Source organism: Bos taurus, chromosome 23 (assembly GCF_002263795.3).
Source record: "Bos taurus isolate L1 Dominette 01449 registration number 42190680 breed Hereford chromosome 23, ARS-UCD2.0, whole genome shotgun sequence".
In the NCBI taxonomy this organism is placed as follows: domain Eukaryota; kingdom Metazoa; phylum Chordata; class Mammalia; order Artiodactyla; family Bovidae; genus Bos; species Bos taurus.
The window spans coordinates 19,188,297-19,212,767 of NC_037350.1; the positions used below are offsets into that span (position 1 = coordinate 19,188,297).

Below are 24,471 nucleotides of genomic sequence, written 5' to 3' on the forward strand. Positions count from 1 at the left end.
TGCTTTCATATGAAAACAGTTAGCTCCCCCAGCCCAGATTAAGTCTTGGCATCTGAAGCCAAACTGGAGGTCTGACTTGGCTCTCCTTTCATGCTTTCTGCACTTTAGAGGTTTGCCAGGGCTCTGGGCTCTGATAAGCTGGATCAGCAGAAATCCAAGGAGATGGGAAGCGAGGCCCAGCCTTTGTCCTTTTGTGGGTCATCCTCCTTCCGAACTCCAGCTCCTCCAAGTGAATGATGCACTGAACATCATCCAAGGATGGGCGTAACTGGGAGTCTAGTGCTGGAAGGAACTGGAGGAACCGGAGGATGAAGCATGGGGCCTGGGAGGCCCATTTGTCCACCTAATTGGACACGTGATTCTTGAGTGGGTGGTCCAACCATGTGTGACTGAGAGACGGGGAGGAAGAGAGGGGAAGAGGCGAGAAGGAAAATAATCATCCACACCTCTTCTTTCAGACATGAGAAAAATGACTTCCCCAAAGAGTAAAGGACTTGTCCCAGCTCCTGCTGCTGGTTGGTGGTGTCTCTTGGACAGCAAGGAGATCAAGCCAGTCATTCTTAAAGGAAATCAATCCTGAATATTCATTGGAAGGACTGATGCTGAAGCACCAATAATTTGGTCACCTAATGCGAACACCCGACCCATTGGAAAAGACCCTGGTGCTGGGAAAGATCGAGGGCAGGAGGAGAAGGGAACAACAGAGGATGGGATGGTTGGATGACACCACCGACTCAATGGACACGACTTTGAGGAAACACCAGGAGATAGTAAAGGACAGGGAAGTTCGGCATGCTGCAGTCCATGGGGTTGCAAAGAGTCAAACATGACTGAGCGACTCAACGACAACAGAACTTGAGTTTCTGGACTTCTAGAATGGTGTTCTTCCCATGACCTCTGATAGTGTTACCGATAGAATCATATCACCCATAATGGTGCCACTTCGTCCTCAAGGAAAGAGAATAAAGGATGTTTTGAAGGTGGGTTGACCGTGCAGTTATTAATAACTTCAAAGACAAACAGCTTGGACAGACTTACCAATCACCATTGGCTTGGCCCTGAACCCCAAAGTGTCTTCATATGAATGGATTGCATTTTCTCTGCCCATCAGCCCTGGCAAGCATGATTCCCTCCCAGGATCCAGCCCTGATGCATCCCTTGGGAGCACCAGGGCAAGCTCAGCTTATGTTTCAACTCCAGCTGATGTGTGCTCTGAATGAAGGGTTCTGATTTCCAGCTCAGGACATCAGCCGAAAACCAACAGGCAGATATCCAACTGATAAATGACTGCATCTGATTCTCCTTAGTGACAGGTGGAAAGAAACTGAGTGTCACAAGCTAGGTGATCAAATGATCAACCAATGAGTGTTAATTAAAGGGCTACCATGTACCCACCATTAGGCTTGGACAAGACCTATCCTCACAGAGCTTTTGTCTGACTGAGACTGTAAGAGATCAACAGATGTAGAAAAAGAGAGCAGTCTAGCTCTATGATCCCACTGTCTTTTTCTCTGGACTGATGAGGGTCAGAAAAGGATATGCTAGAAAACAAACTTATGGTTATCAAAAGGGATAGTGGGGGTAGGGGAGATAAATTAGGAGTTTGGAATTAACATATACACACGACTATATATATTAAAAACATATCTAAACAACAAGGCCCTACTGTATAGCACAGGGAACTATAATATCTTATACTAACCTATAATGGAAAAGAATCTGAAAAACAACATATATACATGTATATGTTATAGTTGCTGTTATTTAGTTGCTCAGTCGTGTCTGACTCTTTGTGACCCCATGGACTGTAGCCCACCAGGCTCCTCTGTCCATGGGATTTCCCAGGCAAGAATACTGGAGTGGGTGGCCATCTCCTTCTCCAGAGGATCTTCCCAACCCAGGGATTGAACGCAGGTCTCCTGCATTGCCACCACGGAACCCCAGTTCAGAGAAATTCAGGGGACAAAACTGCTGTCTTCAAATGAGATGAAGAGAGCAGCCCTGTTCTGTGTTGTTCCAGAGAACCAAGCAAGCAGGGAGGCAGGTTTGGGTTCCATGTAAGGAAAGATGGCTCTTAATAACTAGAGCCATCCAAAATGGTAGGGCTGGCTTGGTAGGCAGAGGGCTCTGTGTCATGAGAAACATGCAGTCACAGCTTCACTGAAGCCTGTCACAGACACACAGGAAGGGGTCCACTTTGGGATGGGAGATTGGGATGACTCAGAATTCCCCTCTTCTTTCCATTTCTCGGATCCTAAGGCTGGATAGGAAAGATTATTCTCTGTATCGACCATGATTGGGAAGCAATGGTAGCAAAAATAATTATCATTTCTTTGCAACCTCCAGCTTTTTAACTAGTAGAAGAGGAAGATGCTGTCTGCCTGCCCCAAGGAGTGGCTATAGGAAATCAAAAGGTGGGTCTGCCCACAAAGAAAACACGTATATGAGATCACGCTTAATAGAGATCATGAGGTAGTGGGTAGCCAGTGAAAACCTATGATGAAAAGGTAAGGAAGAGGTCTTTGGAGTGACAAGACTATACGTAACTACATATAATAGGCTTGCTGTTGTTTCATCGCTAACTCATATCCCACTCTTTTGTGACTCCAAGGACTGTTGCCCACCAGAGTCTTCTGTCCATGGGGTTTCCCACGCAAGAGTACTGGAGTGGGTTGCCATTTCCTTCTCCAGGGGATCTTCTGGCCCCAGGATCGAACCCACGTCTCCTGCATTGGCAGCAGATTCTCTACCACTGAGCCACCAGAGAAGCCCTTACAACATGGCAGGCATTTTCAGGCCACATTTAGTCTCCCAACAGCCCTGGTTAAGCAACACATGCCTGTGTAACTGGAGCTCAGAGGGGCTACACAGCCAGCATGCAGCAGAGGTTGACTTTGGGTCCCTGTTCACGAGATTTTCAAACTCCGATTCTCCATCAGCAGGCGGCCCTGTCCTTGTCTCATCCTCGCAAGAGACCCGGGCCTTCGATGAAGTGGATCTGGGGGGCACCCACAGGTAGAGCGCTCTTACCTTGACCACATGGAGCTTGGGCAACAGGTTGCAGTCGGCCAGGGTCAACTCGTCCCCATCCAGGAACTTGCGCCGGGAGCCCTTTTCATCATCCCCGCGAGTGTCGGCATCGATCTCCTCCGGCAGAGGGGTGTTCAGGTAGTCATCCAGCTTCTTCAGAGCCTTGGTCAGGCCTCGCTCAAGGGCTGGCATGGAACAGCAAGGGAAGTGTCTTTAGTCAACCTCCTTGCCACTGGATGCAGTCACGGGGACTTCAGGGTAAAGGAGCTTATCCAGAACCCTGTCTTATTAGTGCTCCCCACACACTAAAGAGCCTCTTGATGAAAGTGAAAGAGGAGAGTGAAAAGGCTGGCTTAAAACTCAACAGTCAGAAAACTAAGATCATGGCATCCGGTCCCATCACTTCATGGCAAATAGATGGGGAAACAATGGAAACAGTGAGAGACTTTATTTTGGGGGGGGCTTCAAAATCACTGCAGATGGTGACTGCAGCCATGAAATTAAAAGACACTTAGACAGCATATTAAAAAGCAGAGACATTACTTTGCCAACAAAGGTCCGTCTAGTCAAGGCTATGGTTTTTCCAGTAGTCATGTATGGATGTGAGAGTTGGACTATCTTTAAAGCTGAGCACCGAAGAATTGATGCTTTTGAACTGCAGTGTTGGAGAAGACTCTTGAGAGTCCCTTGGACTGCAAGGAGATCCAACCAGTCCATCCTAAAGGAAAGCAGTCCTGAATATTCATTGGAAAGACTGATGCTGAAGCTGAAAGTCCAACACTTTGGCCACCTGATGTGAAGAACTGATTCATTTGAAAAAACCCTGATGCTGGGAGTGATTGAAGGAGGGAGGAGAACAGGACGACAGAGGATGAGATGGTTGGATGGCATCACCGACTCAACGGACATGAGTTTGAGCAAGCTCCAAGAGTTGGTGATGGACAGGGAAGCCTGGCATGCTGCAGTCCATGGGGTTAAAAAGAGTCAGACGTGACTAAGCGACTGAACTGAACTGAACATGCACCAGAGAGAATCTGACAGCCAGTACACCATGCCATAGGGGAGTATTAAACAGCCTGAAAAAGTGAACCTTAACCAAACAGTAAACACTTGCTAATCCAGTTTTTTAAAAGATAACATAAATACAGAAATACAAGTATCAGGATATCTATCAAAGCCATTATAGTTCTCATCTCCAGCAGATACCATAATAATTATCAACTTTCATTTTCTTGTTTGGCTTAACCAAATTTTGCCAATATTCTGCAATTAATCCACATACTAATTTTGTAGGAAGAAAAGGCTATTAAATAAGGAAATAATAGCTATATAGACATCCTAGAACAGAGATAGGCACCAGATTTGGGGGAAGCCTTAGCCTTGGCTAACCCAACCTGAGAAGGAGAGGGGTCAAAGCTTCCAGGAAGACAGGACATAAGACAGTCAGTACCCATGTCCAGGGTTGCCCCAGAGAACCAGTGGATATCAAGGAGGCATCCTTGAATTTAATTTAGAGGGGCTGTTCTAAAGTGTTAGTCACTGAGTTGTGGCTGACTCGTTGCAACGCCATAGACTGTAGCTCTCCAGGCTTCTCTGTCCGTGGAACTCTCCAAGCAAGAATACTGGAATGGGTAGCCATTCCCTTCTCCAAGGGATTTTCCTGACCCAGGGATGGAACCCAGGGCTCCTGCATTGCAGGTGGATTCTTTACTGTCTGAGCCACCAGGGAAGCCCAGAGCAGTCTAAAATGGAAGGGCAAATAAAACAGGCAGTGGGCTCCCCCAGAAATGTGCAACCCTGGATGCATGGAAACCTGTCCCTCAAGGAGGGAACATCCAAGGGAAGATAATACGGCAGAAGGCTTTTCCAGCCTTGTCCCAGGGATTATCTGGCCAATAATTCATTCACATATAACAGCAGAACAGAGACTTCCCTGGAAGAAAATTTCTGAACTGAATAAAAAGGAAAACACAACATATCAACTTAAAAATTATATAAATATATTAAAGAACAGAGCAAAATACTCAAAGGAGCAGTTGTAGGATGTCACCATCACTCAGAGTCATTCTCTAGCCTAGAAACTGTCTACCTAGGCTCCGAGAACAAAGCCAGAGGAGACGGCCAGCCAAGTCACTGCATCTGCGTTATCAGTCCCAGCACTCCGCACCACCCACCGCCCCCCCGGCCCCGCACCCACCCCCAGGGCTGTTCTTTCCAGACTCTGGTTTAGAGCATGACACTGAGATGATGGGAATCAGGCTGGATGTTAATTCCAGCAGATGAAAGGGAGGAGTTGCCCCCAGAAGAAGAGCCCAGAGGGTTGTGCTCCTGTTCAGATTTTTCCCAAATGTGCCTGCTGTCAGCCCCTCCTCACGTAATCCATGTTTGTCAGAACCTTTGTCTGAGACAATGAAATGACACCAGCCCAAGATATGGCCACTGAACACTTACTGGAATGTTTGAAAACAGGCTGGAGGTTGGACGTGGCTTCTCAACACTTCCTTCTCCCTGGCGTGGCATTTGAACTTGGACTTCATCATCTGCTTTGTGTTTCCAGTTTGGGAGAAAAGACTGAGCAGGGCTGGGAAAAATGCTTGTATTCCCCTTAGTAATTGTCTAGACTGGGATGGGACTGCAGGCCTATTGAAGCGCACCAGCAGAGGGTGGATGCTCAACAGTACTTCTTAGCACCCCACCCCACCCCCACCCAAACAGCTGTGGTTTATATTGGGTCTGTTTGCTTCCACAAACCCTGCTGCCCCTTTCAGTTACGGAGATGATAACAAAATCTTGCTTCTAATGGAGAAAGGAACAATCAAATTGAATTCCTGTTGAACTGTGATGAGCTGATACCATCTGAGGGAACGAGGCGTGGGTAGGGTAGGAGACGTTGCAGGTTCTAACTCCAAAAGCCCCCCGGACCCCTGAGCTGGTACCTGCCCGAGTGCCCAGGCTTGGAAACATTGTGAAATTTGGTAAGAGAGTCTTAGAACAGCAACTGAAGCTCATTAGGGGGATGATTCTGGAGAAATTTAAACTCTCTCTCCAGCAATTTCTCAAGGTGGACGGGTAAAGTTTGAGAACAGCCAGGGTCATTGCCTTCAGTTCAGTTCAGTCGCTCAGTCATGTCTGACTCTTTGCAACCCCATGGCCTGCAGCACACCAGGCTTCCCGTCCCTCACCAACTCCTTGAGCTGATGTCCATCAGGTCAGTAATACCATCCAACCGTCTCATCCTCTGTCGTCCCCTTCTCCTCCTTACGTCACAGCTATGACCTCATTGCCTTACGTCACAGCTATGACCTCATTGCCTTACGTCACAGCCATGACCCACCGTGTAACACACCACGTCCGGATGCTCTGAGGACGTGCTGTGTGTATCAGTGCATCACTCCTGTTTGTGCGTTTTGATCAGGAATGTGAAGGTCAGAATTGGAGACAATCATGGTAGAAAGAAGAGGAGATGAAGCTGCAGAGAGGGCCCACGTGACAGAACTATTCTTGCATTTAAATTCTGACCCCACCCAGGGTAAGTTGTAGGGCTTTCCAGGTGGCAGAGTGGTAGGAGACATGGGAGACGTGGGTTCAACCCCTGGGTTGGGAAGTTCCCCAGGGGAAGGAAATGACAACCCACTCCAGTATTCTTGCCTGGAGAATTCCATGGACAGAGGAGCCTGGCAGGCTTCACCTCATGGGGTCTCAGAGTCAGACAAACGACTGAGCACACACACCTAAGGGTGAGTTTACTGTGATGCTGCTGAGGCAAACACTCCAAGGCTCTGAACATGACTTTTCAAATTCCCTATTTATTGTATTGACTTTCTACTCCACAAACTCTGGAAATGTCCCTGATCCTGGCACTTTTGAAGTGTGAGAGTGGGCAAGTTCCTCAACCCCTCTGAGTATCACTTTTCTCATCTCAACTATGGGACTAAAGATCTCTTATAAGGCCAGTGCGAGGATTAACTCGGCCAATGCAGGGAAAGTGCACCATCCAATACCAGGCTCCTATTAGGATATCAGTTACTGACAGTTACTGCTGTAGTGTTAGCAAACCGGGCAATCATCCTGCTCTCTGCCCCTCAGGCCACACCCTTGGTCAGTATGAAGTGAAGTGGTGAAGTGAAAGTCACTCTGTTGTGTCCGACTCTTTGCGACCCCATGGACTATACAGTCCATGGAATTCTCCAGGCCAGAATACTGGAGTGGGCAGCCTATCCCTTCTCCAGAGGATCTTCCTGACCCAGGAATTGGAGGCAGATTCTTTACCAACTGAGCTATTGGTCAGTATATCCCTCAACAATCCAAGGTGCACCAGAGCTCGAGACAGCCTAAGGTCCAATTCTGAACCCCAGTACTGAAAGGAAGAAATCGACAGCTTGGAGCCTGGCTTCTCTTACTGACCAAATGTCCAGCCACGGTCCTGTCCCTTAGCCTCCCTTGGGATCCTTCTCGGTGACAAGCCATGTTGAGAGGCAGGGCTGGGGGGAGCTAGACTCACATGCTTGCATGCCAACACGGTGCTGTGTTACCGAATGACAAAGGCCAGCACTGATATGCTCTCTGCCAGTTCTTTGCTCTTCTACCTGCCAACTCATTCATTCCCCTGACTCTGGCTCAATCTGGCCTCTATAGAGTTTAATGATCTTTTTTGGCTGACGGCACCCAGGTTGTGAAACTGTTGCTGTTGAACTTTCTGCTCTGGTGAGAGTGAAGGGGATGTGAAAGAAAGCAGAGCGACAAGATGATGTTAATTCCTTCCGTGTTGGCATCTGAAACTCTCCCTCCAAGAGACTTCCTCTGAGAAGAGGAAAGGGGGAGCAGAAGGGAGGAGGGGGGATCCCTTCGACAGCAGCAAGCCAGCCTAAAGCCAGGAGACCCCAAGACCCCCCGACCACTAACGTCCCAGGCACTTGATGGATCTCCAGTCCTTGAACGGCTTTCTTCCCCTCTCCACCCAGCCCTTCCTGTAAGATTTATTCTGTACCACACACAAACGCACTGCATAAAATATGTGATGAGGAAACAAGGGGAATAGTTCATAAATATTCTCAGCCATATGCAAACAATCTCAAATTTATTTTTCTCTTTCTTAAGGAGGGGAAAAAAAAATCCACCCATTCCATGATCACTTCCAGATTCATTGAGGTTGATATTACATAAGACCCAATATTGTTTTCTCGTTGTAGAGAAATAATGACTTGGAAACTGCAATTTGAGCTAAGAAAATAATATACTCTTACCCGGGCATGGAGGCTGAATGGAGACCAGGGAGCCAAGACTCAGCCTCCAACGAGCTCTTGCAAGCGTGGCTCAGCCCTGCTTTGAGGCATGCTTTGCTGACATGCTTTATGCAGCAGGGGTACCGAGGAGCAAAAAGGGCCGTGCAGACCCCTGGGGGCTCAAAATTCACCTGGAGCCACGCAGACGTCGCAGGTGAAAGGACTGTGGACCCGGATTGCTCTGTTCTCAGTCTCTCATATGCGGATTTTCTCTGGCATGCAAGCTTGCAGATAGAGGACAGCCAGGGGTCCACCTCTGACCGTCGTCTGCAGCCTGAATGGGGGTCTGTTCACCTCTGCTGTGGAGAAGACGGTGCTCACTGGGAGCTGGTCCCACGTCCCGGTACCTGCGCCCTACTGCGTGCCTTTCACTGCTCGAAGCCTACTCCCCAGCACCAGTAAGAAAAACACTGCTGTTCTGAAGTGGAACAGGGCTGTTTACACCACCGACCATTTAAGTACACAGCGAAGCTACTGAGATGAGAGCTATTATTCATTCCCATTGAACAGATAAAGAAATTGAGTCTCAGTCTCATCCAAGGCACACAGGCCTGTGCCAGCAGGTTGTTCAAACGACTCCCGGGATGTACCATGAAGAACATACCTGGTTTTGTTTTTAACCACTCTGGTCTTCCTTACAAGCTCCCAACCCTTGGGTCATGGGAAAACCACAGCACTAATTTAGTCCATTTTGGATTAGAACCTAGTAGATGTAATAATCAAAATAGTCCCTCTAGAGCATAAAATAGTCCCTCTTTTGCATAAAAATGCTCAGTTTCTCAGACAGCCTCCCTCTCCCTGGCTCTTCCCCCTGAGTTAATGAGGAGGGTGGGGGAGGAGGCTCCTGGGACCTCCCAGCACAGGGGCGACAGAAGTCCTGGGGTCTGCTGTGTGGAAGGCTGGGGCTACCTACCACCGGGCCTGGGGCTCTTCTCAGTGATGCTGCCCCTTCACGTCCTTCCAGACTTACCATGGGGATATCGACCTTCCAGTGGTGGTAACAGATGGGATGCTAGCCTCTGTCCAGAACTTTCCTTGAGAAGGATACCCAAGCATAGCACCCTGCGAGGCTCTCCAGACACATCTCTAGCTCCCTCTCCTCCTTCATCCCCCAAACCCCTGTCTCATTTCCATTTCCTCTGTCAGAGATTCCATCAACTACAGAGCAGCAAGCCCCCGTGAGTGTTGATTCCTCCAGGCCTAATTCTTAACGTGCTAACTTTGAGAAATAAAGGCCATTCAGAATGTTTTAAGACAATAGCTTGGCTTACAAGGCTACTGTCTTTTACAAACGTTATTTTGAGTAAGAGAAGCTCAATACTGAAATTTTTTTCCTCTTTCTTAGAATTCCTTCTATAGAACCCTAATCTCTCTTGAAGCTGATGGCTAGGACATATTAGAATCATGTACCCAGGAAGACAAAAAGAAAAATGTTTTCAAAATAGTAGTCTTATTATATGACTTAGGAGCAAAACCAGGATTTAAAACAGGGGCTGTTGGATTCCAAAACTTAAACTTCTTCTACTCTGCAAGGCCATCTCTGGGTGCCAAGGATGGGCCCACAGCTGCTTGGGGGTCCATTCAGACTTGCATCTTCCCACCATGCTGCAGACCATTCTCATATCCCCTTATCCCTGACAAGAGCATGGCTGTCAGGGTATCATTCCTCATGTCCTAGCTTCAGCATACACACTGACTGTGTGTACGCTCAGTCCTGTCTAACTCTCATGTGACCCCATGGACTGTAGCCCGCCAGGCTCCTCTGTCCATGGAATTTTCCAAGCAAAAATACTAGAGTGGTTTGCCATTTACTACTCCAGGGGATCTTCCCAACCCAGGGATCAAACCTATGTCTCTTGTGTCTCCTGCACCGGCAGGCAGATTCTTTACCACTGGCGCCACCTGGGAAGCCCAGCTAATTGATACCATATTTGCACTCTGCTATTAATGGCTTGATGTTAGCTATTATCGTTGGTGCTCTCAGCTACCATGATTGAATCTAGAAGGAGTTATCTCTGAAGATGGAGCCTACCAGGATTCTTCACTTCATTCCTCATTAACAATAGCAACTCTGCCTGTGCTCAGGGCCAGTGCTGTCCCATTGCCTGAGTAAGAGCAAAACATCTGGGTGAAAAGAGAAGTCCATTTGGGTTTTGCCTATGAAGGAAGACATATCTAGATATTGAGAAATACCTGGAGGATTGAGAAAAGTGAAAGTGAACGTTTGAGTCACTCAGTCACATCTGACTCTGCAACCCCATCGACTGTAGCCTGCCAGTCCATGGAATTCTCCAGGCCAGAATACTGGAGTCAGTAGCCATTCCCTTCTCCAGGGTATCTTCCCAACCCAGGTGTTGAACCTGTATCTCCCACATTGCAGGCAGATTCTTTACCATCTAAGCCTGAATGAAGGTTTTACTTTTCATCTTGTCATTTGAGAGCATGTTGATATAAAGGATGCAAAAAGAAATATGCAGCTGTGGTTTGAGGCACACCACAGCAGAGATGCTTCTGGCTATCACATATTCTTGGAGAGAAAATACAAAGATGGCGACACCTTGTTGATAGTTTTAAGCATGAATGAAAACGTGGTGGGAACAAGAAAAAAATCAAATAGACTGTTCTATCGCTTCTCCCTTGCCTTTTGGAGGAAGCAGGTTTTCTTTAGAAACTGAGAGAGGTCAGATTGCTCCTATGAGATGCCCAAGGGCCAAAGATCAAGGAGAGAGGAGGAGGCTGGAACAGCAGAATGGTCCAGGAGAGTTGTGAGGGGTGGGGGAAGAGGAGGTACAGGCCAGATGTGCAGAAACGTGGATGCTATCATAAAGAATGCAATTTTGAGGAGAGACAAAGATATTCTAAGGGGTGTTTAGGACTTTCAGCTTTGTGATGGACAGTGTAATTCCCTCCCACTAAAAATATCCTATGTAAGGATCCACATTCATTTTCCAGGTTTGGGGATTAGAATCACGTAGCTTGTTTCTGTTGCAAAAGTTCTTAAAGAGAGTAAGACTGCCCAGTTATATTGGGGTTACATGAGTATGGATGACCCCATAGAGGTAAAATTATAAAAAAGGCAGAAACTGGGGGCCATACCCTCTGATCCACAGTGACCTTTCTAGAACACAGAGCAGTTAAGAGGTGGCTGATCCCCATGTTCTCTTGTCTCGTAAAGCTGTATCTCTGGGACTTCCCTGGTGGTCCTGTGGCTAAGACTCTGCATTCCCAACGCAGGGGTCCTGGTTCCATCCTTGGTCAAGAAATAGATCCCACATGCCACAACAAAGACTGAAGATCCCGTGTGCCCCAACTAAGACCCGGCACAGTCACACACACATACATACACACACACATATTCATCTATAGGTATATATATATAAGGCTTTCCAGGTGGTACTAGTGGTATAGAACTCGCCTGCCAATGCAGGAAACTGAAGAGACATGAGTTCCATCCCTGGGTCGGGAAGATCCCCTACAGGAGGGCAAGGCAGCCCACTCCAGCATTCTTGCCTGGAGAATCCCACGGACAGAGGAGCCTGGCGGGCTGCAGTCCATAGTGTCACAAAGAGTAAGACATGACTGAAGTGGCTGGGCACTGGCATGTATATATTAGGTGTATCTACGGAGGGTCCCTAGGCCACACTGAGCTAGAAATGGCATCAGGGCTGGCTTTCCTTCATGCTTGCTGGGCCCCTCTCTGCTGTGCCTGGGCTGACTGTTGGCAGGTCACTGGTGTCATCAGGGAAGGGACAGACAGAGTCTGGGTCAGAGGGTGTCAGACAGCCCCACGCCAGTCTCCCCAAGAAGGCTTGCCATAACAGGCAGAAGCAGGATGCCCAGCAATTCTAGTGTTCAGGAGACCTGAGCAGGTTTGACTCCTGCCACTGGTTCTGCAGAATCCAGTGCATGGTGGGACTTAGAGATCATCACTATTATTATTACATTATTACGGCTACAGAACGTAAGTTTATGAAAACATGGAGCAAGGAGAGGCTGAGTGAAAGATTAAGAGCAACAGATCAACTCAAGGCAGAAGCGGGGTGTCTGAAGTGATGCTCATCCAATCACCCCAGAACTTCCCAGGTCCAAGGAGAATGAGGGGAGCCTAGAAGGTGAAGCCCACTCCCACATGCCCCTACATGCTCAGTACCCCAAGTCGCCTGGGATCATCTCCTTGGATTTAGCCTTGTTCTCTCTGGGTGTCAAATTTTCTTGGTCTGATAGTTTGGAGAATCCACGTTTACTTTGGCATCAGACCAGGGAAGAGTGGACTTGGCCTCACGGGGAGGAAGATGCTGTCAAATTGGCTCTGTCTGTGACAGGCTCATAGGTGGGAAACAGTTCCCGGGCCCTCGTCTTTAGGTGCTGGTGAAACAGGAAAGGTAAAAAGATGGTGGTTTACGAGAAAGAACCATAAACTTCAGCAGACCCCTGCCGTCCTCTCGTGTGGCATCAGCTGGGTTTGGGAAGAGTCTGCGGCTCAGGCTGCCATGAGTATTATTTGCCGGTTCTAGGAAGGATTGGGGCCTTGAATGGGAGAGAGTTGAAATGACAGACTCCTATGGTTCTTCCAATAAAAGGCCAGTAAATAACTCTCTACCCCCAAGGCAGGATTCAGCTCTAATCATGATGGTGGGTTGGGATCTAGGACATCATTGCAGGCTTCCTAGCTCCCTTTGGTGGAGAGAATCACCTAGTGAACAGGGCATTTTCTGATAGATTTCTAAAGAATGCCAAAGGATTGTCCTTGAGAAGAGACAGCCCCTCCATATAGCTTCCTCCTCAAGCCCTGTAGGGGATCATTGTGATTTATACAGCTCCACAAATCAACTTTATGTTTGCCTTTTGTTCCAAAGTATTATTCCCAATAACAATAAACAAAGACAACAAATATTTTTCTTTAAGAAATACAAGTCTTTGCCAATTACTGTTCATTGTTCAGTTGCTAAGTCGTATCCGACTCTTAGAGACCTCATGGACTACAGCATGCCAGGCTTCCCTGTCCTTCAGTATCTCCTGGAGTTAGCTCAAACAAATTATTTATTAGGCTGTGTTTAAAACACAGGAGTGGTAGAGCATTTAGGACAATCCAACATGCCTTTCATAAGCTATGATTTAAAAGTACGAAGGGAGGTATGGATCACAGAGACAATTCCAGATTCAAATCATCTGCTGCATCTCCTAAAAGCCACAGTAAATTTGAAGAGAAGGATTATCACTTAGCTCTTCACATATAGGTTTCCTTGTGTGAACACAGTCTGTACCATGTAAACACCCCAGATGTTTATTTATGAACAGGAGGAGAGAGACAGAGAAACACTGAATAAAGAGAGAGCCAGCCGAAGAGGAAAACTGCGGGAATTCACCAGGGAGGGGAAAAAACGAGCTGGAGCCGCCCGCAGAGAATGTGGTCCCCATTAGGGAGCCTGGCCCAGACGTTTGCGATGGGGATGTGGCTCCCCCTTCTGGCCGCTCCTTCAGCAAAGAAAACTCCCGCAGAAAACTCCTGTTTTCTATTAGGCTTTCCAGAAACTCATAAATGGTTGTAAACTCCATTGTGCTAATAGGAAGAGCAACATAAATGCTGACTGAAGCTATTAATGCTGGTTGTAGTTTATGCGGTGGATTGAATCAGGCTGAAAACGGGGAGTATTTTTACGGTGACTTTCTAACAGGTTATTTTTAAGTATCAGGCCATAGATTCGGTGGGGTGCTGATGTTCAGACATTTGGAATGAACTTCTCAAGGGGAGTCTAACTTTCTCGGTCATCTGTTCCAGAGTTTAGACCTAGAGACTTTGTTTTTCAACTTTCAAACCCCTCCAAACAGGCTGAAATTATTTAACCGCCCTCTGCCTTCTTCATCCTCAAATAGCAACATCTTTTACGTAAGAGCCATTAGCAATTTAAAAAACGGCCAGAGTGCTATCATAGCTCTCTATTTAAATATTTGTTGGTTCTAGTCATTTTGTGACTATCCTATAATAGGTTATATAGTTGGTCCATTCTTTGATTTGTCAAATAGGTTTCTATGGAGCGCCCTCTATGGGCAAGGTTTGGAACTCCTAGTCCCCCAAGGATTGCTGAATTAGGACTTCAGCTGTAAAGCTGGGATTGTTGGGCATTTACAGCGACATATAATATGCGGTAGTTGTTCAATCAGTATTTATTGTTTTATGAGTTGATTTGATCCCAGTTTCCTAAATGACCTACCCAACCCTTATTCAACAACTCAGTCTGAAAAAAGTAGAAACCCTTGTTCAATAACCCAGTTGAACGTTTTCCATAACAGACTATACTAAAGATCCTGTGCACAGACCACAGGACCAGTTGCCTAGGTTGGTATCCCGGATTGGCCACGTACTAGCTTAACCTCTTGTGTCTCAGTTTCCTCATCTGCAAAACAGATCACAGCATGGTACACCTTACAGGCTGGCCGTGAATAACACCTGCAGAAGTCTCGGGCTGGTGCTCGGCATGCAGTCAATGGTTGTTATGGACCGTGTGTGATAATGCTGATATATAAGAACCAAAGCCACAAAACACCTAATAAATTCTTAGAGTTGCAAGGAAAAGGACTGCCAGATAAATATTGTGCTTGACCGGTCCTTTGCCCTGAGGAAGTCCCACCGGATGAATCAGGTAGAGTTCCTTTCTGTGTGTTCAGCTGATCCTTTCACTCTGACTCTGCTGCCATGACCACAGTTGCACCAGAGTAAGCCTTCTCCTTAGCAGTCATGCAATGGGGCAAACTTAAGAGCTTAAGTTGAGGCAGGGGTTGCGGATGACCGACACTTTTGCAGAAGTTGCCAGATTCTGCACAATGACACCCTCCCCTCCCTTACTCAGAGAAGATCTCTGGGTGCCCACTGCTGTCCCCCAATATGGATTACATTAGGGGGAGAAACTATCCCCTGGGCATTATAACTTTTACTAAACAGCTTTTACTAAACGAGTCTTACATCTTCTAAAGTTTGAACCAAGAGTGTCTCAGATTAAGTGTGCAATTTTATACTTCTGTTTCCTAAAATCTAAGTGGAGTAATGATTCAGATTTAGTCAAGCCCAAGGGAGAATTTGAAATAGTATGCCTTTTTTTGGCACGGCTAGATCAGATATTTTCACTGCCGCTTTTTTTTTTAATCATCTTAAGTTGAAAGTAGATTATATGCAAGAGTTCACTTTTACCGTCTTTGTTACCAAGAGAACCCAGATTTGTTCAGAGTAGCAACAAGCTGGGTCACAATTATTTTTTTCCAGACCCCCAGACTAGGGGAAGCCAAATGATCAAGTTCTTCCCAACGATATACAAGTGGAAATTGACGGATATGCTTCTGAGAAAGAAAAGACAAGACACAGCTAGCCCTGCCTGGAACTCAGATGTAATGTCTGGAAGTGGAGCAACTATCTTGTGACATGAGGATGTGAGTCACACACTCAAGATGGAGAATCAGATGCTCCAAGGAGCTGGATCCATGATTTCTTAAAGAACTACAACTGCCTGGAACTCTCTCCTCTCTGGATTTTTTGTGATGTGAGAAAGGCAAACACCTATTAAAAAGTAAACATTTATAAAAATTGCTTAGATTAGAGCAGAGCATGGCATATAGGAAAATGCTACATAGGTTTTTTCACTATGTAAAAATGGCATAAATATTTGATTAGCTTCTGTGATCAGGTTTCTATTATATGCAGCCAAATACAACCTTTGCCAGCACACATATTGCCAATATTTCATTATTACATTATTATTTTAGCACCTGGGCAGTGCCTGGTACTGAACATGTGTTCATTGTAAGAACAAACTATTTAGTGGGGTTTGAGGAAAGATGAGAGGCCCTAAAATGTAACTCTATACATCTCCCTATGCTTATGCAATGGGCCTCCTGTCCTCAGAGAACCTATGATGGTTGCTTTCTCTGCGTGATGAGAGCGCTTGGTTTCTGGAGGATGGATGCAGGGATTCCATTTGTTTGGCCTGGCGTGCCCTCCTGCAACATCATCAGAGCCAAATGAGAAGCAGAGGCCACCACCAACCTGCACCCCTCTGCCAAGTGACACAGGCAGAACGGAGACCAGGGCCAGACCTGGGCAGAGTGCCGAGAAAGCTTGCTTTGCCATCCCCACCACGGAAACAAAACATGGATAACTGGACGCAAACACCAATGGGCATGTGACCATCAGAGTCAGACCTGGGTGCGGGGGCCTGAGAAATCATGAAGTGGGATGCTCTCCCATGGAACTTTCAGGAGTGGAAGGGGTTCTGGACAGGGGCACAGGTAAACTCATGACTTACTATGATCCAGATCACTAAATGCTTCTTCGACTACGGGTTCCTAGAAAAATAAGGTGTCCCCTGGTTTCTGGCTGGAAGAACACTAGAATTCAGTCTGGTGTGTTTACTCTTCTGATTCTTCATGACGTTTCACCTTTAACACCAAATATAGTGTTCCTTGAATGTAGTTACAAAACTGAGAGTGACAAGAAAAATATCATTTAAGCCAACACTACCACCGCCACCATCACACTGACAGTCTTCGTGAGGGGAACTGTTCAGATTTTTACACTCTTATTGATTAGTTTTAAATGCAGTTCTTTTTTTTCCCCCTACCATTTGACTGGATTTAATACGACAGAGGTTATATAAGCCTTACATGTTCTCAGCTGAGCGACAGTTCTAGCCATAGAGCATCATCACATTTAAATGGAAACTGGGAAGTGTCAGGGTGATCAGGAGAATGGGACAGGCTTTAAAGATGAGTGTTGGATGGGCTGGGGCAGGAAGCAGCCTGGAGGAGATGCTCCTGACACATAAGGCAGGGTCAGCCCTTTCATCCTCTCTCAGTAAACAAGCAGGCAGGGTCGGAGCATCTCAGGGTGCTTAAGGTACAGTTTATTGATTCATTCAGCGAGTGTTTATTGAGCACCTGCTCTGGACTAGAGGCTGAGCTGGGCTCTGGAGATAATGATGATGAATGAGATATAGGCAGCCCATCTCCATGGAGACTGTTGCCTACACCCTACTTCTCAAAGCTCCCTCCTGGACAGCAGCATCAGGACCACCTGGGAGTTCTCAGGCCCCACCCTAGACCTGCTGCATCAATATCTGCATTGTCACAAGACCCCTAGGGGATTCAGATGTCCATTCAGCTCGGAAGATGGTCCAGGTAATGAGGCAAACAAAATGAAGTGCTATTTGTCTCTTAAGTCTTAAACATATGCATCTATTTAGCTGATGAGGCATCTCAGGCTAAATTCACCAATAGGCTGGAGTTGGGCTGGGAAACCTTTTGGAAAGGCAGTTCAAGAGCAGAGTTTTCAAGAAAGCTAAAGGTTTTAAAGTCAAATTTCTATGTGGAAACATTGTTTTGTTTTAATAAATTATCCTATCTAACTACTGATAAATACCACACTGAATTTCACCTCTGGCTTCAATTCTTAAGTTTTAGTATCACTCATTTATAGCAAAAGAATTTAAAGTTGAGAATGCCTGGTCCTGCCTCTGTCCCTGGCTCCATCATGTCTTCTGAACAGTTTATCCACCCTTCAGCTTTCTTTGCGTGAAATGGATAGAATGATGCCCAGAATCCTGCCTGGATAAGACTGAGACAGATTTGACAAGCAGGGTTCATAGTTGGGGTGTTTGAAGTTTTGGTTAGAAGGTCTGGCCCACCACCTGGATTTTACATCTTGTCATTTTCAGCCCCAGCTCTACCACAAATGGGGAACCCATTCTACAGGCTCATCTCCCCAGGGCCATTCCACAGGTTCACCTCCCCAGGGCGATTCCCCATCAAGAGTCAACAGAGAAGACGGGGACTTTTCTCTCAAAGCCATGTTCCAACCACAGAGAGGGGACAACGAGTGAAGTCACCATATAAACCTATACAACGCCCCTGACCGGTACGCTGGGAGACCCCCATCATGTCTTGTGGCTAATACAACTTTACATGCAAGCACATTCTTTTTCAGGTTAATTGATCTGTGACCCTGTGTATTTAAGGTGCTATGTACAGTAAGTCCCCCACATACAAAAGAGTTCCATTCGGAGTCAGCCAGTCAGTTCAGTCACTCAGTCATGTCTGACTCTTTGTGACCCCATGGACTGCAGCACGCCAGGCTTCCCTGTCCATGACCAACTCCTGGAGCTTGCTCAAACTCATGTCCATCAAGTCAGTGATGCAATCCAACCATCTCATCCTCTGTCATCCCCTCCTCCTCCTGTCTTCAGTCTTTCCCAGCATCAGGATCATTTCCAATGAGTCAGTTCTTTACATCAGGTGGTCAAAGTATTGGAGCTTCAGCTTCAGCATCAGTCCTTCCAATGAATATTCAGAGCTGATTTCCTTTAGGACTGACTGGTTTGACCACCTTGCAATCCAAGGGACTCTCAAGACTCTTCTCCAAACGCACAGCTCAAAAGCACCAATTCTTCAGTGCTCAGCTTTATTTATGGTCCAACTCTTACGTCCATACATGACTACTGGGAAAACCATAGCTTTGACTAGATGGACTTTTGTCAGCAAAGTAATGTCTCTGCTGTTTAATATGCTCTTTAGGTTGGTCATAGCTTTTCTTCCAAGGAGCAAACATCTTTTAATTTCATGGCTGCAGTCACCATCTGCAGTGATTTTGGAGCCCAAGAAAATAAAGTCTCTCACTGTTTCCATCGTTTCCCCATCTATTTGCCATGAAGTGATGGGACCAGATGCCATGATCTTAGTTTTTTGAATGTTGAGTTTTAAGCCAGCTTTTTTACTCCACTCTCCTCTTTCACTTTTATCAAGAGGCTCTTCAGTTCCTCTTCGATTTCTGGCATAAGGGTGGTGTCATCTGCATATCTGAGGTTATTGATATTTCTCCTGGCAATCTTGATTCCAGCTTGTGCTTCATCCAGCCCGGCATCTCACATAATGTACTTTGCATATAAGTTACATAAACAGGGTAACAATATACAGCATTGACATACTCCTTTCCCAATTTGGAACCAGTCCGTTGTTTCATGTCTGGTTCTAACTGTTGCTTCTTGACCTGCATACAGATTTCTCAGGAAGCAGGTAAGGTGGTCTGGTATTCCCATCTCTCCGGAGAGTGCTTCGTAAGTCCAATTTGCCTAGGTACTCAGCTAACACAACTGGCTGCATACCACTGTTTTTATGCTTGCTTCCTGACATCCTGGGCTTGAAATAAAGATACTGTAGTCTATACAGTACTGTACAGCAAAGTACACAGAAGCACAGCCACTGTAGAGGATGCATGCACGTGACCAGGTACCCCAACACATGAACTAACTTATGTGACTGGACGTGCAAACAGATTCACATCTTTGAAAGTTTGTTAAATTAAAGGTTCCTACGTAGGGGACTTCCTGTAATGGCTTCTACTGGTGCATACAGATATAAGAGCACACACAAGCTGGGTGTGCGCATGCGCGCGCGTGTGCATGTGTATACATGGAAGGGGAGAGACAGAGCGACAGCTTGAGTTCCCACGTGCAGACTGCACAGGCGGTATCCAGCGCACAGGATAAAGTAACGGTAGCCAAAGGTGAAAGAGCACTGAACTCATGTTCGAATTAGTCGTTTAATGTTCCTTTATTCCCCAGGCCTTGATCCGAGGCCAGGCCAGGCCAGGCGAGCTCATTCTGGTCAGACGGCGGGAAATTCCAGCACATGGAATGGTGTTGGTGGTCTCGGCTCTGCTGCCGGGAGCCCACACAGCTAACACGCTCCCTCCACTAATGAATGCGCCCACCCACGCAGGACCCTCCCCTCCCGCCCCCTTCTCCCTCCTCCCTCCCCGGGCCTGCCCGCTTCAACAGCCCGACGCCCCAACCGCCTTCCCCATTTGTTTGGGGTGCAGCACCTCTGAAATTAGACGTGGCCACATCGGCCTTGATCATGAGCCAAGTCCGAGACCGTCTCTGGAAGGGATGCTCTGGGCAAGAGTCCACAGGAGCTCCTCGCCCTCTCCCCGCCCTCCAGCTCTTAGCTTCTAGGACCCGCCCCACCTGCCCCCCAAGGGTAAGAAGACAGCTAAGCACCTCTTCAGAGCCTCCACACCTCGGAGGTGAGTCCCACAGAGCCTAGGTTGTTTTTCCTTGTAAGAATGTTAATCAAAGCAAAACGTTAACCCAACAAACAAACAAACAAAAGACCCCTAGTTGGCCCTGTGCATTCAAGGGTGGCCAGGGAAGGCAGCCTGAAGGGTTCCTTTATGACCAGAGGCGGTTTTTGAAATGAGACAGCAGAGACTGCTTTGTGAGGAAGTGGGGAGACAGCCCCTTCCTTATCCTCAGCCCTGCGGTGGTCCGGGGACCACCCCAGAGCTGCCCTGTGATAACAGCCTGGGCTCAGGCCTTCTTCCCAGTAACCGTCTGTCCTGAGTTGGACCCAGCTATCTTCCTCCAAAAGAACAGCTCAGGGTCCCCTGTAGAATAGATCTGGGAGCCCTCCGCCACCTCAAGATCTCTGTCTTGCAGCAGGCTGATTACGACGCACTTTCCTACTCCCAATACTGCTGACATATTGCCTTCGCTTTCACCTCCGAGCGGGAGGCTGAATGCGGGAGGTCGTACCCATTCCCTCGGGAAGGCCTGGCCTCCAGCCTGGGTCTCCGTGACCTGGGGCCGAGGGCGGGAGGAAGAGGCGCAGGAAAGAAGGGCCGGCGCGGGAAATGGCTGGTTGGGAATAATAAATGCACACACTGGCTTCTGAACGCGGCTCACCACATCCTGGGGAATCTGGAAAAACGCTCCACCCCGCCTCCTGCCACCCCCTCCACCCCCACCCCCGACAGAAGTTGGCTTTCACGAGGCTGCGGGAGACAGCACGGGGGCTTTGATAGTAACGGGCTTGTTAGTTCTGGGCTAACAGCCCTCCCAGGCCGCTCCGACTCCTTGCAAACACTTTCCTATTTTAGGTCAAGGAAGTTCATAAAAGCAAAGACTAGAGGTGATGGGAGGGGGAGAGCAAGGGAGAAAGAAGCAGTGGATGGCGAAGAGCTTATCAGCAGGCAGCCAGCGACCTCTGGAGGATCTGTGGGGTCTGGGGCACTTGCCCAACTCTGGGTGCGGGGCACAGATAAACCAAGGTGGCTTCGAGCCCCCGAATGAAACCGAGCCTCTTCTGGAACCCCCAGCTAAAGCCGAGGCTTAACCGAGTCCCAGAACACAGAGAAGATGCTTCAAAGTCCACCGGTCTCCCTATATTGAAGCATGATTATCCGTCTCTAGGGCGGAGTCCTCCACCTGCCAGAAGAGGGCAGCACACACTTCTGCATTACCCAGAAAGCTGGGCTGCCCAGGCCAGAGGGAAGGTACCCCTGAATCTGGGGTGAACTCTTGAAATGAATAGCAGAAGCAGTAACAGCCATGGCATATTGGTGCCTACTGTCTGAAGGGGCTTCCCAGGTGGCACTGGTGGTAAAGAACACACCTGCCAATGCAGGAGACTTAACAAAGGAGGGTTTGATCCCTGGGTAGGGAAGATTCCCTGGAGGAGGGCATGACAACCTACTCCAGTGAACAAAGGAGCTGATGGACAGAGGAGCCAGGTGCGCTATGGTCCATAGGCTCGCAAAGAGTTAGACACAACTGAAGCGACTTAGCAGTGTTGTCTGAAGTGCTTCAATGCGTTCATTCATTTAATCAACACGACAGTGCAAGATAAGACACTGTTATAATCTCCATATTAGAGACAAGGCAGCTGAGAGGTATAGAAATTAAGAGAACTTGCTATTGTAGCCTGAGACTACCTAAAACAGAGCCTGGACTGTTATAAAATTATAATTTTAGTCCAAACTTTTTGGACTAAAAAATTATAGTCCAAGGACCAAATCGAGATCCAGCCCATTGCCTATTTCTGCACTGCCCTCAAGCTAGGAATGAGTTTTATGTTTTTGGATGGTTGGGGAAAAAAGTCAAAATAGAATAATACTTTGTGATCCTGAAAATGACGTGAAATTCAAATTTCAGTGTCCATAAATGAAGTGTATTGGAACACAGCCATGCCCATGTGTTTCCATATTGTCTGTGGCTGCTATAGTGTTCCAGCAGGGGAGCTGAGCAGCAGTGACATCCTGCTGCTGCTGCTGCTGCTGCTGCTAAGTCACTTCAGTCATGTCTGACTCTGTGTGACCCCATAGACAGCAGCCCATGAGGCTCCCCTGTCTCTGGGATTCTCCAGGCAAGAACACATCCTAGATAGCCCAAAAGGTCTAAAAGTTTGCCAACCCTTGGAGCTAAGAAAGAGAGCGTTAGTTGCTCAGTCATGTCTGACTCTTTGCAGACCCCATGGTCTGCAAAGCCCACCAGGCTCCTCTGTCCATGGGATTCTCCAGGCAAGAATACTGGAGTGGATTGCATTTCCTTCTCCAGGGGATCTTCCCGACCCAGGGGTCGAACTTAGGTCTCCTGCATTGCAAGTAGATTCTTTACTGTCTGAGCCACCAGGGAAGCCCTCAAGCTAAGAGATAAGCACTACTTGTTTCCAGGCAGGAAAGACAGAGGGCAGAACTGACCCTTTATTGGATATGGGGTTAGGACAGCCATCCCAGAGGGATCTGGAAGCAATATTGACCTCAATTCACTTCTTTCCAATAGGGTAGCCCAAGGTCAAGCAGAAAGGAGGGTTTGACATTTCTCACGCACAGCCTCTAGGAAGTAACAGAATGTTAGATTTTAAAAGAACTATGGGAACCACCTTCCATATTTCATCAAGACTAAGATACACACTTTTTTCACACTTCACATTTTTGAAATCAGACTGTGTCTTACCATCAAAATCTTAACAAGAGTTTAAGTGAAAGCGTGAAGGCATTTTTTTGTTTCTTATTGGAAAATACAGCTATTATACTTACAACTAATGAAGGGCAAAAGCTAGAGAGATGACTCAGTCCAAGGCTGGGATTCTAAACACACAGCCCTGGGGCCAGCACATCATAGGTACCCAAGAGAGGGATCTTAGGACTCTACTTAGGAAGTTAGAATTATCTTATCAGGGCAAATATTTTAACAAGTGTATGTTACGCTATCCCACTGTCTTCCATAGTTAGGAAGGAGTACATCTTTGTAAACTCAGCAAAGAGGCCCATCAGTCTTCATAAAAAAGGGATAAGCATGATCCAGCAATTCCACTCCTGAGTATTTAGCCAAAGAAAACAAAAATACTAACTCAAAAAGATATCTTCATCCTCCTGTATATTGCAGCATGATCCATAATAGCCAAGACACAGACTATGTCCATGGGCTTCCCTGATAGCTCAGTTGGTAAAGGATCTGCCTGCAATGCAGGAGACCCCAGTTCGATTCCTGGGTTGGGAAGATCTGCTGGAGAAGGGATAGGCTACCCATTCCAGTATTCTTAGGCTTCTCTTGTGACTCAGTTGGTAAAGGATCTGCCTGCAATGCAGGAGACCTGGGTTTGATCCTGGGGTTGGGAAGATCCCCTGGTGAAGGGAAAGGCTACCCACTCCAGTATTCTGGCCTGGAGAATTCCATGGACTGTCCATGGGGTCACAAAGAGTCAGACATGACTGAGTGACTTTCGTTTTCACTTTGGACGCAACCGAGGTGTCCATCAATGGATGAATGGATAAAGAAAATGTGACATATGTTTGTATAGACACACTCACTCTGGAATATTATTCAGTGGCAAAAAGAAGGAAATCTTGCCATTTGCAACAACATGGATGGACCTGGAGGGCATTATGCTGAGTGAAATGCCAGAGACAGACAAGCAGTGTATGATCTCACTTATTGTGGGATCTAAACACAAAACCAAACCCAAAAAAGAAGAGCTCATAAATAACAGAAAATAGATTGGCAGCTGCCCAAGGCCAGGGGTAGGGAGCAAGCAAAATGGGCAGAGGAGGTCAAAAGTTATAAACTTCTGGTTTAAAGTAAATAAGCCCTGGGCATATAATGTACAGCATGGCTGCCGCTGCTGCTGCTAAGTCGCTTCAGTTGTGTCCGACTCTGGCGATCCCATAGACGGCAGCCCACCAGGCTACTCTGTCCCTGGGATTCTCCAGGCAAGAACACTGGAGTGGGTTGCCATTTCCTTCTCCAATGCATGAAAGTGAAAAGTGAAAGTGAAGTCGCTCAGTCGTGTCCGACCCTTAGCGACCCCATGGACTGCAGCCCACCAGGCTCCTCCATCC

At 47.2% G+C, this 24,471-nt stretch overlaps 1 protein-coding gene across 2 annotated transcripts in view; it reads right to left on the minus strand.

Moving 5' to 3' along the window:
* Positions 1–24,471, minus strand: part of CLIC5 (chloride intracellular channel 5) — a 170,282-nt gene that overhangs the window by 7,816 nt on the left and 137,995 nt on the right. For both annotated transcript variants that reach the window (XM_005223375.5, NM_174276.3), the window contains 1 exon segment: positions 3,031–3,215. In XM_005223375.5, coding sequence (XP_005223432.1) covers positions 3,031–3,215 — 185 coding nt within the window.